At 38.7% G+C, this 13,515-nt stretch overlaps 1 protein-coding gene across 1 annotated transcript; it reads right to left on the minus strand.

The window, feature by feature from the left end:
* Window positions 1-4,461: 4,461 nt before the first annotated feature.
* ZNF518A (zinc finger protein 518A) lies at window positions 4,462-13,144 on the minus strand. Its single transcript, XM_053450215.1, has 3 exons — window positions 12,395-13,144; window positions 9,294-9,364; window positions 4,462-9,189 (listed from the first exon to the last, which is right to left on the minus strand). Exon 3 carries the CDS (start codon window positions 9,108-9,110, stop codon window positions 4,986-4,988), a length of 4,125 nt encoding a protein of 1,374 aa, XP_053306190.1. The 5' UTR covers window positions 9,111-9,189; window positions 9,294-9,364; window positions 12,395-13,144; the 3' UTR covers window positions 4,462-4,985.
* Between the last annotated feature and the right edge of the window lie 371 nt (window positions 13,145-13,515).

Below are 13,515 nucleotides of genomic sequence, written 5' to 3' on the forward strand. Positions count from 1 at the left end.
TTTTTTTTCAGTTGTTCAAACATTCTTAACTTTATTTATTTTGTAGCAGAGAACATACAGGGATATAACTTACTATAAAGTTATATCCTATAGTTATAGCTCGTTGATCCGGTGAGAAGTCGCACGTCGTTACGGAGCCACGAAGGAATTTTCCTCATATTGACGCACAAACGGAAAATGCTGGATTTATTTTCTTCTTGATCGACCGCAGGGTCGAACTCCATAGACTTGTCTTTAATTTCAACCTAAATTGCTATGTTTTTATCCAGCAGCCGTATCGTTGGAGCAGCATATCCGTTATAAAGCACTCTACAGCTGGGTATACTAAATAAACTTATATAACAGTGTTTTTGGATCACAAAAAAAGCAGTATGTTTTAGAAACCAACTTAATATATTGTGGGAGCGGCCATCTTTACTTCTTGTTCTCCCGTTGTACCGCACCATGGAATATGACGGTGCTATATAAAACAAGGGAGCATTTATCAGGCTGGGCGGCGAGTGCCGAGGAGTTTCAGGACGCGGCTTTTCTACTTTTGATATTATAAAATTTTCTTCGCCAAAAGCCGTGAAGGTGACAGTTCCCATTAAGTTTTCTGAAATACCATTAACTATATTAGTTAAAAATTAATGACCTGTAAAACCCTTATTAAAATTTCTCTTATTAAACGTTTACAGAGGTTTTTGTGACTCAAACGTAATAGAATGTTAACGCGTCATGGGGTAAATATCCCAGCTAGAAGACTATTTAATTTTGACTGCGGCGTTGTATTATCCATTGGCTGTATTTTAAATGTCAAAACTTCCAACATCTACAATGAATACTAAGCTTTGTTTTAAATGAAAATGAAAGCAAGTAATCGAGTCATTTGTTATAAACTAAGAACGTCAGTACATTTATGTTCCATTTACGGGAAATAAAACTTATACATTGTAGGATATTAAGAAAATAAGCTTAGATGAGCTGCTATTTTCACAAACAGATCGAGGAAGCGAATTAACCTACCCATCAGTCCTTGCTTTTGTGTCACATGACCATTTGGGAATCCCTGAAACAAATTAGGAACCAGAAACGGAGACATGATAATAAAGATTTCCCAGAAAGGTTTAGATATTCGGTAGAACTATGAATTATGTCTCTAATACTGGATTAAATTATAAAAGTGCGATGTTCAGCGGAGTAGGTGGAATTGCTCTTTAACATTAGTTTAAAGGCAACCAGTACCAATATCTCCTCTTGTGATTCGCTCTCAAAAGGTTAAATCAAAACTCACATTAACTTGTCTTTAGGCAACCGTTCCGTTTGCAAGTTTTGCATCCTTTTTATTCTAAGAATGGCTACATACCGCCACGCAGTCTTTCAGACTAAACTATTGAGGAGAGCAAAAGCTCATGATCAATGTTACCATTTTCTGTTGAAACAGACCTACTACTCCATTACCACTATATATATATATATATATATATATATATATATATATATATATATATATATATATATATATATATACACACACATACAGTATTGTAAATTAAAGGTAAATATGCTTGGTTGTATTAATAGCAATAACATAAGCTATGGTGGGTAAAGGTGATGGAAAACCCTTTCACGTATTACCAATCCATACTTCCCTGCATTCTGTAATTTAACTTGATCTGTGTTGAAGGTCAAACACATCCTTTTGGGGAGATCCCAGAGGGTCCTTTAAATCAAACATGCTCTGCGTTATAACGCCTGCAAGGAGCCCCGGCTCCAGATTCTATAAACCCACTGACTATATCCTACGCTTCTATATTTCTTATGCGCTTCATTCAATGCGGCCATAACATTTTATATCATTATAGCCAATTACTTCAATGGATAATATCCAGCGTAAGGCTTTGTTGTATTGCATTAGGTTGGTGTCTGGAGATTTTCAGTACCTTTGTTTTTTTCTTCTTAACTTCAAGATGCTGGCTGAATATGTGAGGCAACTAAAAGTCTCAAATTTATACTGACTACACACCATCGATCGATGTTGCAAATCGCATATCCAATGTGACACAAAAATGTAAAGCGCTGGCGAGAAGAGGCTGAAATATCAGGATCTCCCACCATGAGCCCATGTTGTCCATGTGAAGGGCCAGACACGAGGATACTGTACCAGAGAGCTTTAATCTCTTCCCGCTACTGTAAAAGAAACCGGAACAACTAGAAACATGCAGATCTCTAACACATTTTATATAAGTCAGATTAGGAACTGACCCAGGGAAATTCCTACACAGTATCGCAGTATGGGGCTAGATCCCAATTTGGCTTTTGGTCTCCACATTGACAAGCTATCATCAAAGCGCTATCGTAGGATTAGCTCTCGGAACAAATCTAGCCTAGATGCCCCTTCTCGCAGAAAATGTCCGTCTTAGACCATGGGGACGTAGTTTCCACATCGGAGACACATCTCGGTAAACTTGTCAGTCTGTACGATGCACCGTGCCGATCTGTTCTCTCACACATCGCTGCCAAACATTAAGACAGACCCTTGACTTAATGACTCCCGGCGTGCTTAGTGGATAACACCCCCCCATACCTGAGCTGCACGCTCACTCTTACCCCCACACCTCCTACAATCTCAGATCCAGCACCAGCCCCTGATTAGCTGTCCCTCACTTCAAAAAAGAAGCCGGTAAAAGGTCCATTCTCTTTCACAGCTCCTCGCATGTGGAAAAGCCCCCTAGACGCCGTCAAATCTCTTAAAATAAGCTTCTCCCAAAAAACAGAATGTACCTGTTATTAGATTAAACTCCCATTTACACCGTACGTGTTTATTGCTGTTTTTCTATATCAATAACCGTAAACCGTGTAACAGTTTCTGCACCCTTCAAAACAAGAGAAATCTCAATGTATTCCTCATGGTAAAATACTTTCTAAATAAATATTTGCACACAACCGTTCAAAGGTTTGGGGTCACATAGCCGTTTTCATGAAAAACAATTACATTTCTGGCTGTAACATAATTGCAAAAGGGTTTCAACGATCATTTAGCTTTTTAAACTTAATTTTGGAACAGCGAACACAACGTGACATTGGAACACAGGAGTGATGGGAGTGATAAAGGGCCATTGGAACACAGGAGTGATGGGAGTGATAAAGGGTCATTGGAACACGGGAGTGATAAAGGGCCAGCTACAATAGTCATTTACAACATTAACCCAATCTGCGCTGGATTTCTGATCCATTTCATGTTATTTTAATGGACAGAATTTGCTTTTCTTTCAAAAACAAGGACATTTCTAAGCGACCCCAAACTTTTGGATGGTAGCGTGCATAATCAGCCCTGTTTTAACTTTCTAGCAAAAATTGAAATGGAACTTCCTACATATTTAAAAGTAAGCTTTTCTAAAGAGCGGTGCTGATAAATGATTTCTGATACCTACCTGCAGTTCTTCAGATAGTAGGTACTTTTTTAAAACAATAAGTGCATTTTACAAAAAAAAAAAAAAAAGCGAGATAACAGGACACTGCCCACCGTGCACTGATTAAAATAACACAATGCACAAAGCTATTTACAATGTTTCACTTTTAATGCTCATTTGAAAAAAAATTTGCAATGTAAAGCATTTTTCAAGGTATTGGCAATCATGCTTTTGTTTTTATCTATTTACAAGTGACAAAATGTAAATGTTGGTTTATCTACAGAATTAATACAAACAAAAAATTTTTTTGCTAGAAGATCGTTACCCCCAATATTACTTGACAGCATTTCGGTACTTTATACACTCTTCTGCCAGAGAAGGAACTAGCCTATGCAGTATATATATATATTTTAAAAGGGGGGCTGAGAGAAAAGGAATCCAAATTCAAGTATTGTAGGGTTTCTATCAGTAACTGAATTTATGCACATTCCATCAAATATTCCACCATTACAGGAACAATTTGAACAAGGATCAAATTCCTGATGATGGTTTTTTTTTCTGGACTGGATTACAAAAAAAAAAATGTAAAAAGGTAATTATGGCTAAACTTCACTGTTCCTCCTACACATAGTATGCTTTTTGCTTGTAGGAATCACTTAAGATGAAGCTAAACTGCCAACTGAGACTGAAAAGCATTTAAAAAGTCACCTTTTCTATCTTTTTTTATTATTATTTATTTATTTTTTACCTTGAAAGGTACTGAAATCGTGTTCGGTATAATCTCAGAAGGTATCCATTGCGAACCCACAAAGGTTCTCTGATTCCGGACATACTTGTCCCATCTTTCACAAATATAGTAATTTGTGGCTATACTAATGAAGCCCTCCCTGGCTGAGAAACGTGGAAAAAGTATGCCAATGTTTGCCAGGATAAATCTCTTTCAAAAATAATTTAAAAAGAAATAAAAAAGCAAATACTTTAATAGAAACCCCATTAATCATACCCAGTGTGTGTCTGATACTATCGACAATGAGATCATGTATCTTTGATAATGATTTACTGCTGCATCTTTCTTTGAAAGGAAATTATTCTTTTTAATATGAAAGAACAAAAAAAAAAAATGGTACAGCACACACCTGCATAACCAGAATCGAACATATCAAGCCCTACAAATGGCTTTTTATAATTCAGTTTGTGATAGAAAAGAATTTCACTTGAGAAACTTTATTTTCACATACTCGAGGCACTCTCAGTTAAAATTTCCAGTTACTTCTAGCTATACTCTGTACTAGAACTAAACAGTAAACAGAGCTACGCAATATTTTAGTCTTGGTATCGTATTCACAAAGAGCAAGTTTTAAATCAAAAACAATATATACATACAAAAGAATTCCCAATACGTGTGTCAAGAAAGCCCTGAATACTCTTAATATGACAAGTTTCCACTGCAACATTGGAATGGGATTCATGGACGGGTTAGGTGGAAACGGTAAAAAAAAAAAACAAAAAAAAGTTGCCAAAAGACAAAAAAGGAGGATCGCATATTTAGGATCGACTTTAAAATTCCTCTATGCGCAAACATATTAGAAATGGTTAAAACAGAGTATTCCAGTCTTTTGTTGCCTCCATTAGGTGTCTTTGTCCATGGCCTACCCATTTATCCTGGTTGTCGAATATCCTACCACAAAACCAGCAGTTGAACTTGGTTTTTAGTTTGTTTACAGGAGTGTTTTTCACAATTTTATAGTTGTTTTTACTGGTTTTCTTTAGTGTTAACTTGAGAACAAAGCGTTCTTTTACAGGACTAACTGGTTTGGCTCTTCTGTGACGCCTCCCTGGTAATCCATCATAACCACCTTCGGCTGATCTACTAGATCGAGACTCTAGCAGAGCTTCAAGTGTTCTCTTAGACAAGGATACGTTTAAAATCTGACCCTTGAATTTTGAAATCATGTTCATCACGTTAATTATTTCAGGGGTATCTACATCAGGGTGATTTAACACTACAACAGGTTGATTTTGTTGAGGGCATTTTACAAGTTGACTGGAACTTAAAGGACATAGCCTTAAGGTACGCACAACTTCCTTCACAGGTTTTGGTCCGCCAAGGTCTACGACGCTGTCCACATCAATTGAGCCGTTCTTCTCTTTACACTTTCTATGCAACATTTTCTTTCTCGGTGGTTCCGGCAGAGTCTCGCTTTTCTTCTTAGGCGCCCGGTCTTTAATATCAGGATCCACTCTGCAGAGGCCAGAATCAAGTGAAGCCTTTCTTTTTAAGGACCTGTTTTGCGTATTCAAACTGTTCAAGATATGTTGCCTAGTTTTCAGATTATGCGCCTTTGCGTTTGCCGATGAAGAAGGCAGCGTAAACTTGTCATTTTGCGTGGAAAATAAATGTCCAGCCGAGGCTAAACTTGAGCTTGACCTGAGAGTAGGCTTTTGATCCATACCGCTACCTTGAAAAGCCAGGGAGTTGCTTGGCTCTGGATACCCATTCGCAGAATCAGCGTCCTCTTTCTTTATAGAGGTTATTGGTATGGGTCCATTTTTGTTCAAGGAGGCATTTTGCTGCAAGTCTTCATTCGTCTTTGGTAGAAGTTTGTGTACAACACGACCTCCTAGAAGCTTTCTCTTTGGAACCGTGGCATGATTGTTTGGTAAAACATAATTTAACAGTACAGCTTGTTTCCCGTCAGGCAAAACGGCATAAACGGGCTGTTTTTGGAAAGATTCTTGGGGTTTGCCGGCAGATCCGAAATTTTCAGCCGTCACGTTCGATGGAATAGAATTAACACAATACTGTAGTAAATTCAGATTAGGCGAAGGATTTTTGGCTGCAGAACCAGACAGGAAATTACTAGAAACATGATTTGAAGTTTTCCCAACGTCTCTGAAGACATTCTTAAATGCCTGGGGTACAGGAGGACGCAGTAATCTGGGTAGGGGTAACTTGCTGGGGCCGGTAAATGAAGAACCCTCTTGAGAAGTTGCATTGGATATGTTTTTTATGGCACCAAAATGACCATTGGAAAAGGTTAGCACCATACCAGGCTTTGTGTTCATAGTAATGGGCGCATTGACCCTGTTCGAAGCACCCACAGAGTTTGAAGAGGAAACCATTTTAAAGCCAGACTGGCTAGTTGGTAACACTGGTGAAATAAATTGGCTAGAGGAAGATGGGTGTAAAACCTTATTCGTTTCTGAAACGCTGGATGATTGCGAACTCCGAAGCAACTGCAGACCAGATGAGCTAGTGGGTGTTTTTACTATTCCACTCATTTTCTCTTTCGCCAGCCGCTCATTGGCAATGTTCTCAGTATGTGATTTAACAAGCTCACCCATTGATAAAGAAAACTGCGTTTTGAAACTGGAACCGGGAGAGTCACGCTCCTGCTTTAGTAGAGCTGAATTGGCAACATTTCCTTTCTGAGTACCATCCCCATTGGATACACGGTGGGCAAAAGTTGAGGCTAAAGTAGACTGTGATTGTTTCGCTGATGTAAATGTATTGCTGCTGGCAACTGGGCTCTGCGCTTTGGAGTGATATACTTTGTCATTTATCTTTTTGTTTTCTTGCAGCATGCTGTGAAGGTAAGTATTTTTTGGAGATGAAGGACAATCAGAGGTCCGATTCTGCAACGAGAAGACTGATGTTATTCGTGGCATAAAAGTCATGTTGTCCCGTTCGGGTTTGTCCATTAATCTTTCCTGTCTTTCGCTCATGAGAACATTTCTCATTATAAAGTCATTTTTGGACTTCAAATTCGATTTTGACAAATGCGCAAGACTACCGGCTGCTGATTTATACAGTGCAGGATTTCTAAGTTCTTTATCCTTTGTGAAGAGATTAGCAGCAGCCTGACCACTGGTTTCACTATTATGACGAAGCCTGTACAGATTTTCCACTTTTGAATTTCCTTTTAGATAGCTTGGCCCTGAAGATGGATTTGGTTGACCACTAGTAGATTCAGAATGGCGATTTTGTTGTTCACTAACACTGTATTCCTCTGGTTCTTCTTTAATGTGTCTTGCTATATCAGTAGCAGAAGATGAATTGGGCATGCCGTGGTACCTTAAATCTTTACGAATGCTTTCAAAAAATGCTTGACTGGTGGCTGAACCGAGCTTCATAGAAATTGGGGACTGATTCCTTCTTGTGATAAATGAAGTGGGTGTCGCAGGCTGGCTTCTACTCTGGGCAGAACTCGAGAACCGATCCAGTGATGCAACAGATGAGGTTGAGCGATAATTAAACAACTGGCTAGCAGGCCTGTTATCTGCACCATTTGAAGCTATACCAATAGAGCTGCGGCCGGGGCTTTGAGGTACGCGACTCATGCTATTTGTCGACGGAGATGCGGCCTTCAAAGCATTGGCGCCCTGCTTATTGGAAGGGAGCAGCTTAATTACAAGGTTCTGTTTTCCATTCACCATTTTGTAGCCCATAAACGTTGCACAGTAGTTTGCAGGTACAGTGATTTTGTTGTTCTTCACCATTAACACAGTAGGCCCGTGGACTGCATTCTGTAGGAGGCTGCCATCTTCTGAGTTGCACTTTATTGTAGTCACCGATGATATCTCGTCTCTGGTGGCTTGCTCATAATTATTGTACTGCGTGAACTCTTTCACCACTTGGCTTTCATCTTTAGATTTATACGGAAAGCTGCTTGTGCTCTGAATATCTTCGCTGGCTTTTTCAACGCCAACATTATTGTTATCCTTTTTCCATAATGCCTTATTGGGGGAATCCGTTTGGTATTTTTTTAAAAGCAGTTTAAGGCCTGCAGCAGTCTGAGCCATCTGTGCATTATAAGCTTCCTCTACGAGCTCATCTTTTGTGTGAACGTGTTCCCTGTGCTTCGCTAAGACATGCTTCACAATGAAATCTTTCCTCATCGCGCTGTAGTTGCAGTACCGACAACTAAACGGAAACATTGTAGAATGACCCTGAAGATGTTTCTGAAACTCTATTCTCGAAAAGCTGATATGATTGCATTTTTGACACGCATACTCAATTCCATTGTGTCTATGAATGTGCTGGACAAACGTACCGACGTCCCGGGTCGAAAACTTGCATTTTGAGCAATTAAAATGGCCGTTGACACAATGCATGACGGAAAAGTGCTTCGTCAACCCCAGCAACGTATACAAGTAGTCATTGTTACAGATCTCGCATTTCACCAAAGCACTTCGGTGAGTTATTCGATGTTGTTTAAACACCTGAAAATCATTGGCCGAGAAATTACACATTTCACACGGATAAAGCGGTAATTCGCCATTGTGAGATATTTCAAAATGTTTCTGAAGGTCATTGGGGCTATAGCGGATTCCATTATTACACTTTTGACAGAAGAAATGAAGTACCTTTGCAGACATGTTTACTGCATCATCGTCGACCTGCGGTTCTGACTTATGTTCGGCATTTGGCTCTTCAGAACGACCTAAACTATTTTGATTTTCCCTATACAATGATTTCCTTGCGGTTTGCTTCCTACACGGAGGCTTTTGGACTTTTTCATTGACTTGATCCATTTTTTGTTCTTCATTATCTTTCTTGCAAGAATTAACCTTTTCGTCTGCTTCACTTAGCGATAACGATGGATTTGAATTTGGTTCGCTGGTACCGAAGCCGTGTCTGCCAAAGTCCCAAAAATCATCCTTTGCTGGAGCAGAGTCCTCGGTGTCCATTAGACAGTCTTTATTAGGCGATCTCATTGTGAGAGATGCGATAGTATCCAAACAACGATGAGCGTAAACGCAATCAGCGTGATGATGAATGTTCCGTTAAAATCACCTACGTAGAGAGAGGGGGGGAATGGAAAATAAGGTTATTTCTTCTCTTTTGTTTTAATATTTGAGTTGGTGTATGTGAAAAAAGATAAGATTAAAAAAAATTACCTAATAGTCGGAAACATCATCACTTTGTGTTTACATTTCTTCGATCACGCGGCAATACGGAACTGGAGATCCTAAACAAAAAAAAACAGACTGCATGAGTAATCCATAAGAATAACCGATATAGTAAAGGAACAGAAATGTTATATTCTGGAGGCCCATTCCTGGAACCTAAATTTGATTTAGGCGGCTGAACAAAAGAAAAACTCTCCAATTTACGCTGAAGTTTATAATTTGGATGTATGCACGTGTAAGAAACTCTCCAATTTAAGCTAAAAGTTTATATTTTGGATGTAGGCACATGTAAGGGAATACATGCACATTTAACAGGATAATCCATATAAATCCAATAATATCTATCACTGGGTAGGCGCTGAAAAATAATTGCTTATAATCAGCAATTGAGTTGAGTGATACAGACCTCCATAAACTAATTCTATATACAGTTGTCTAGCCATGTCTCCAAAATGTATAATTATTAAGACACTCATATAAATGGATATGTTACATAAAATACACAAAATCTCAATAATCAGCATTGTGAGATTAAGCCGGCAGCAAAACGCAAAAAAACTCATTTTGATTACACAATCGCTGTGGCAACCGTAACATCAGAACGTAGAGAGAATACCAATACATGGTAGATACTCTTCTCAACAGCCTTTTGGGTTACTGTTCAACATTATCCATTTGAAAACAGGGAGTACATGACAAATTATTCCGATTAATTAATCCGCAGGAAGACAACAAAACCTAACACACGGCCGGACAGATTTCAATAAAGAAATATATTTGTCACCCATTTCTCATATACTCAAAAAAAAAAAAAAAACACACATCCAACTGAAGACACGAAGTGCTAAAGATCATACATTTTAAATCTCAAAAACATATTATATAAAATATTTATAATTTATAACTTCTATATTATAATATATATATTTTTTTTTATTTATTTATTATGTATTTTTCTTTATAGCAAACAGCAGATGCCGTTGGCACGTAGCATGTACTAGTATTTATGGAACAATTGGACATTTTCCCCCCATAAATAATTTCTCGAAAAAACTTTGAAATGAAACTTCCATATTAGCGCAAATTTCTTTGAAAGGTTGGGTTTCATTGACGCTGACCATACTTACCAGGCGTAATCATGGCTACAAATGGTAACGACGATGGGAATACATTGCTGTATTGTGATAGGTTGGAAAGATTCAGCAAAAAAATTGAAAAGCTTACATAACTTGTAAAAAACCTTTAATAAAACAATCAATATATATATTACGTACACACTTTGGATGAGTGGCCATATGCCAACAAATCACTTGAGACTAATTTTAGTCGAGTCACCATAAAGTCACGGTAGAAATGTGTTGAATCCAAAAGTCCACCAGATAAAAATAACCTATTTGGTTTATAAGACGCGAAACAAACACGATCATCAAAAGCTTCTAAAACATCATGGCGTACAAAGCTTTACCAAATAACGTCGTCCATCCCTGGTGGAAAACCAAGAGCGAACGTCGCGTCAACTACACTTCCCCGCCCGTTGGATAATTACATCGGAACCCGAAGAAAACAAAGAGCGCGGCGTTGGAAAAACAACACAATCGGACAAAAAAAAAAAAAAAAAACTCCAACCCACTGGTGACGACGGAGGATGGACAGACGACGTTACCCCGACTCAAGCCTTTACATTACGCTTTGATTTTTCTTTAATGGTTATTTACACACACACAAAAAAAACATTTTTTTTTTCCTTTTGCTTTTGATCATAGTTTGCATCATAATTACACCGATTAAGAAAAACGGGGTGTGGGGCATTAATACGCATCATCTATTTCCTGGAAGAAAGTCCATTAAAAAAATATATAGTTAAAAATAGTAAAAACACAAAAAACACTTAAAAACTGCAAAAAAAAAATTGGGGGGCTAGAGCACATGGCATACAGAAGGAATAAGGGTAACTAGCAGGTAAGCGGGGTGCTTTCCGGTATTGATTACTGGTACGTAGTCAATACTAAGAGGTATTAAGGTTGCTTTGAGGTGGGGGGGTGCATCAGGTGTAAGAAAAGTTCCATGTTGGTGTCCAAGAAACTAAAATCCTCCATTATTATTATTTATGGTTTTATATAACGCCATCATATTCCGCGGCGCTGCACCATGGGTAGACAAGACATTACAAGTAGTATATAACATAGCAATTTGATGTTAAAAAGATGTCAAAGAGCTTACAATCTAGAGGATCTTTTATTCACATAGCGCCAACAACATATGCAGCGCTTCCTTACAGTACATTTATTAAAAGGCTCTGGCTGTCCTAGAACTTAAACATTGGGTATAGGGGGGCTTGGCTCGCAGGCTTACAATCTAGAGTAAATTAAAAATATATATTTTTTATATATATATATATATATATATATATATATATATATATATACACACACACACACACACACACACACATTTGTAAGGAATACAAAAAAAAGTGGGGGTTTGCAGCAATGCACAGTGATGGGTGGAAGGCATGCCATTCCCAATGCATGGGGGCAAGTAGCTGGTAAGTGGGGCTATTGATCACTGGTGCAGTGGGATTAACAGTCAACACTTATGAGGTGCTGCTCTTTACCCCCTCCACACACACACACACTACGTGACGTGGAGGGGATTAAAGCATGCACCATGAGGGCTGGGTGTCTAGCTGCAACCAAGAATTCCGTGGGGAGCTGTGTCCACGCGCGGATGGACACAGCACCCCCCTTCATGTGACCCGATACGGATATAAGACCCGCCATTATGGGGGGGGGCGCTTGGTGTACACAGAGTCCCCATTACCCATCACCCAGGGTATTAGTGAACTTTAACAACTTTTTCCCTAAAACTTTTGCCCGGCACTATTTAACTGCTGCCACACAATCGCCATCCGCCGCCCTCAGCCAGAGCTGGTGGGTGAGAGGGGGGAAAAAAAGTCAACCGAACTTTGAAGCCACGCGTGGGGTATGATGAAGATAAACCCACCCGGAAATACCCTACCCGAGACCTCAGAGGCTTTAAACCCCCGCTCTCTAATCTGCTTTATTAGCACGCACACGCGGAGATATTACCTTGTTTTTTTTCCTCATATGCTGCCCGAGTCACCGTTGGCGGCCATGACAGTAACATCCGGGGATCGTCCTGGTTTCGGCAGACCTAAAATGGACTCCTAGCAGAGACGGCGGAGGGATTCGCGCTCCACCTTGTCCCTGTGATGGGGCAGACAACTCTCCCCTATAATCCATCATGACTGTTCAACATGACTCCTCAGAATAACCCCCTTCAGCTTCCACTCACTGGAGAGGAGGGGAGACATTTCCACTTCTTTTTTTATTGATGAATTATTTCATTTAGGATTGCTGAATGCCTGGCAGAGCTTTGCTTTCTCTTTGCATGGCAGTTAAAGACATGAAAGCTGCTGGGGATGAGGTACTACTTTTTTGGGTACTACATTTTTTCTGGGTGTTTCAATGCAATGAGGAATTTTGCATTTTCAACACCAAACAAAGAAACTATTTTCAATAGTTGACCTTTTTTTTTTTTTACAAAGTTTATTTCAGATTTTTACACTTTGGACATGAATTCAAATCTCTACAGCTGGAATTTATAATTCACTGTTGCAATTAAATATATTCCTTGCTGTCATCATAACAAAAAATAGCTTTTTTTTCCATTTGTTGTATTTTCTATTTTTGGGGGGGCAAAAACAGTGCGTCTGTTTTTCACATGCAAATAATTGCGCTACCTACTGTTTTATTATACAATTTTTGTGGGGTTTTGTGTTGTTGGTGAAAAATGAAACACAATTTTATGATTGTATAAGAAAACATTGACTTGAAATTAAGAAAATGCCATTTTTAGTCCTTTTGCTTTTTGTATTTTTTTGTATTCTGTTTTTTTTTCCTCTTGACAAATACACAGAGCCTTGTGCGGATTTTTTCATTGCAAATAAATAAATTGCAAACACCTTACCTACTAATTACCTAAAATTCATATTTTTGGGGGGTCGTGGGTGTTCGTGGCAAAGAGGAATACTGCAGTGAATAAAAATATTGACAATAAACGAAGAAAATGCCATTGTATTTGCATTTTTTTACTTAAAAGCTTAGCATAAAGGAAATCAAGATTGTACAATTGAATAGGCGGTTAACATCCATTTAATGTTATAATTTTGTCCACTGTGGCATGTTTG

Source organism: Spea bombifrons, chromosome 11, assembly GCF_027358695.1.
Source record: "Spea bombifrons isolate aSpeBom1 chromosome 11, aSpeBom1.2.pri, whole genome shotgun sequence".
In the NCBI taxonomy this organism is placed as follows: domain Eukaryota; kingdom Metazoa; phylum Chordata; class Amphibia; order Anura; family Pelobatidae; genus Spea; species Spea bombifrons.

What these genes read in the sequence shown, in the direction of transcription:
- ZNF518A (XM_053450215.1), bottom strand. Translation starts at nt 9,110, where the DNA reads ATGAGATCGCCTAATAAAGACTGTCTAATGGACACCGAGGACTCTGCT.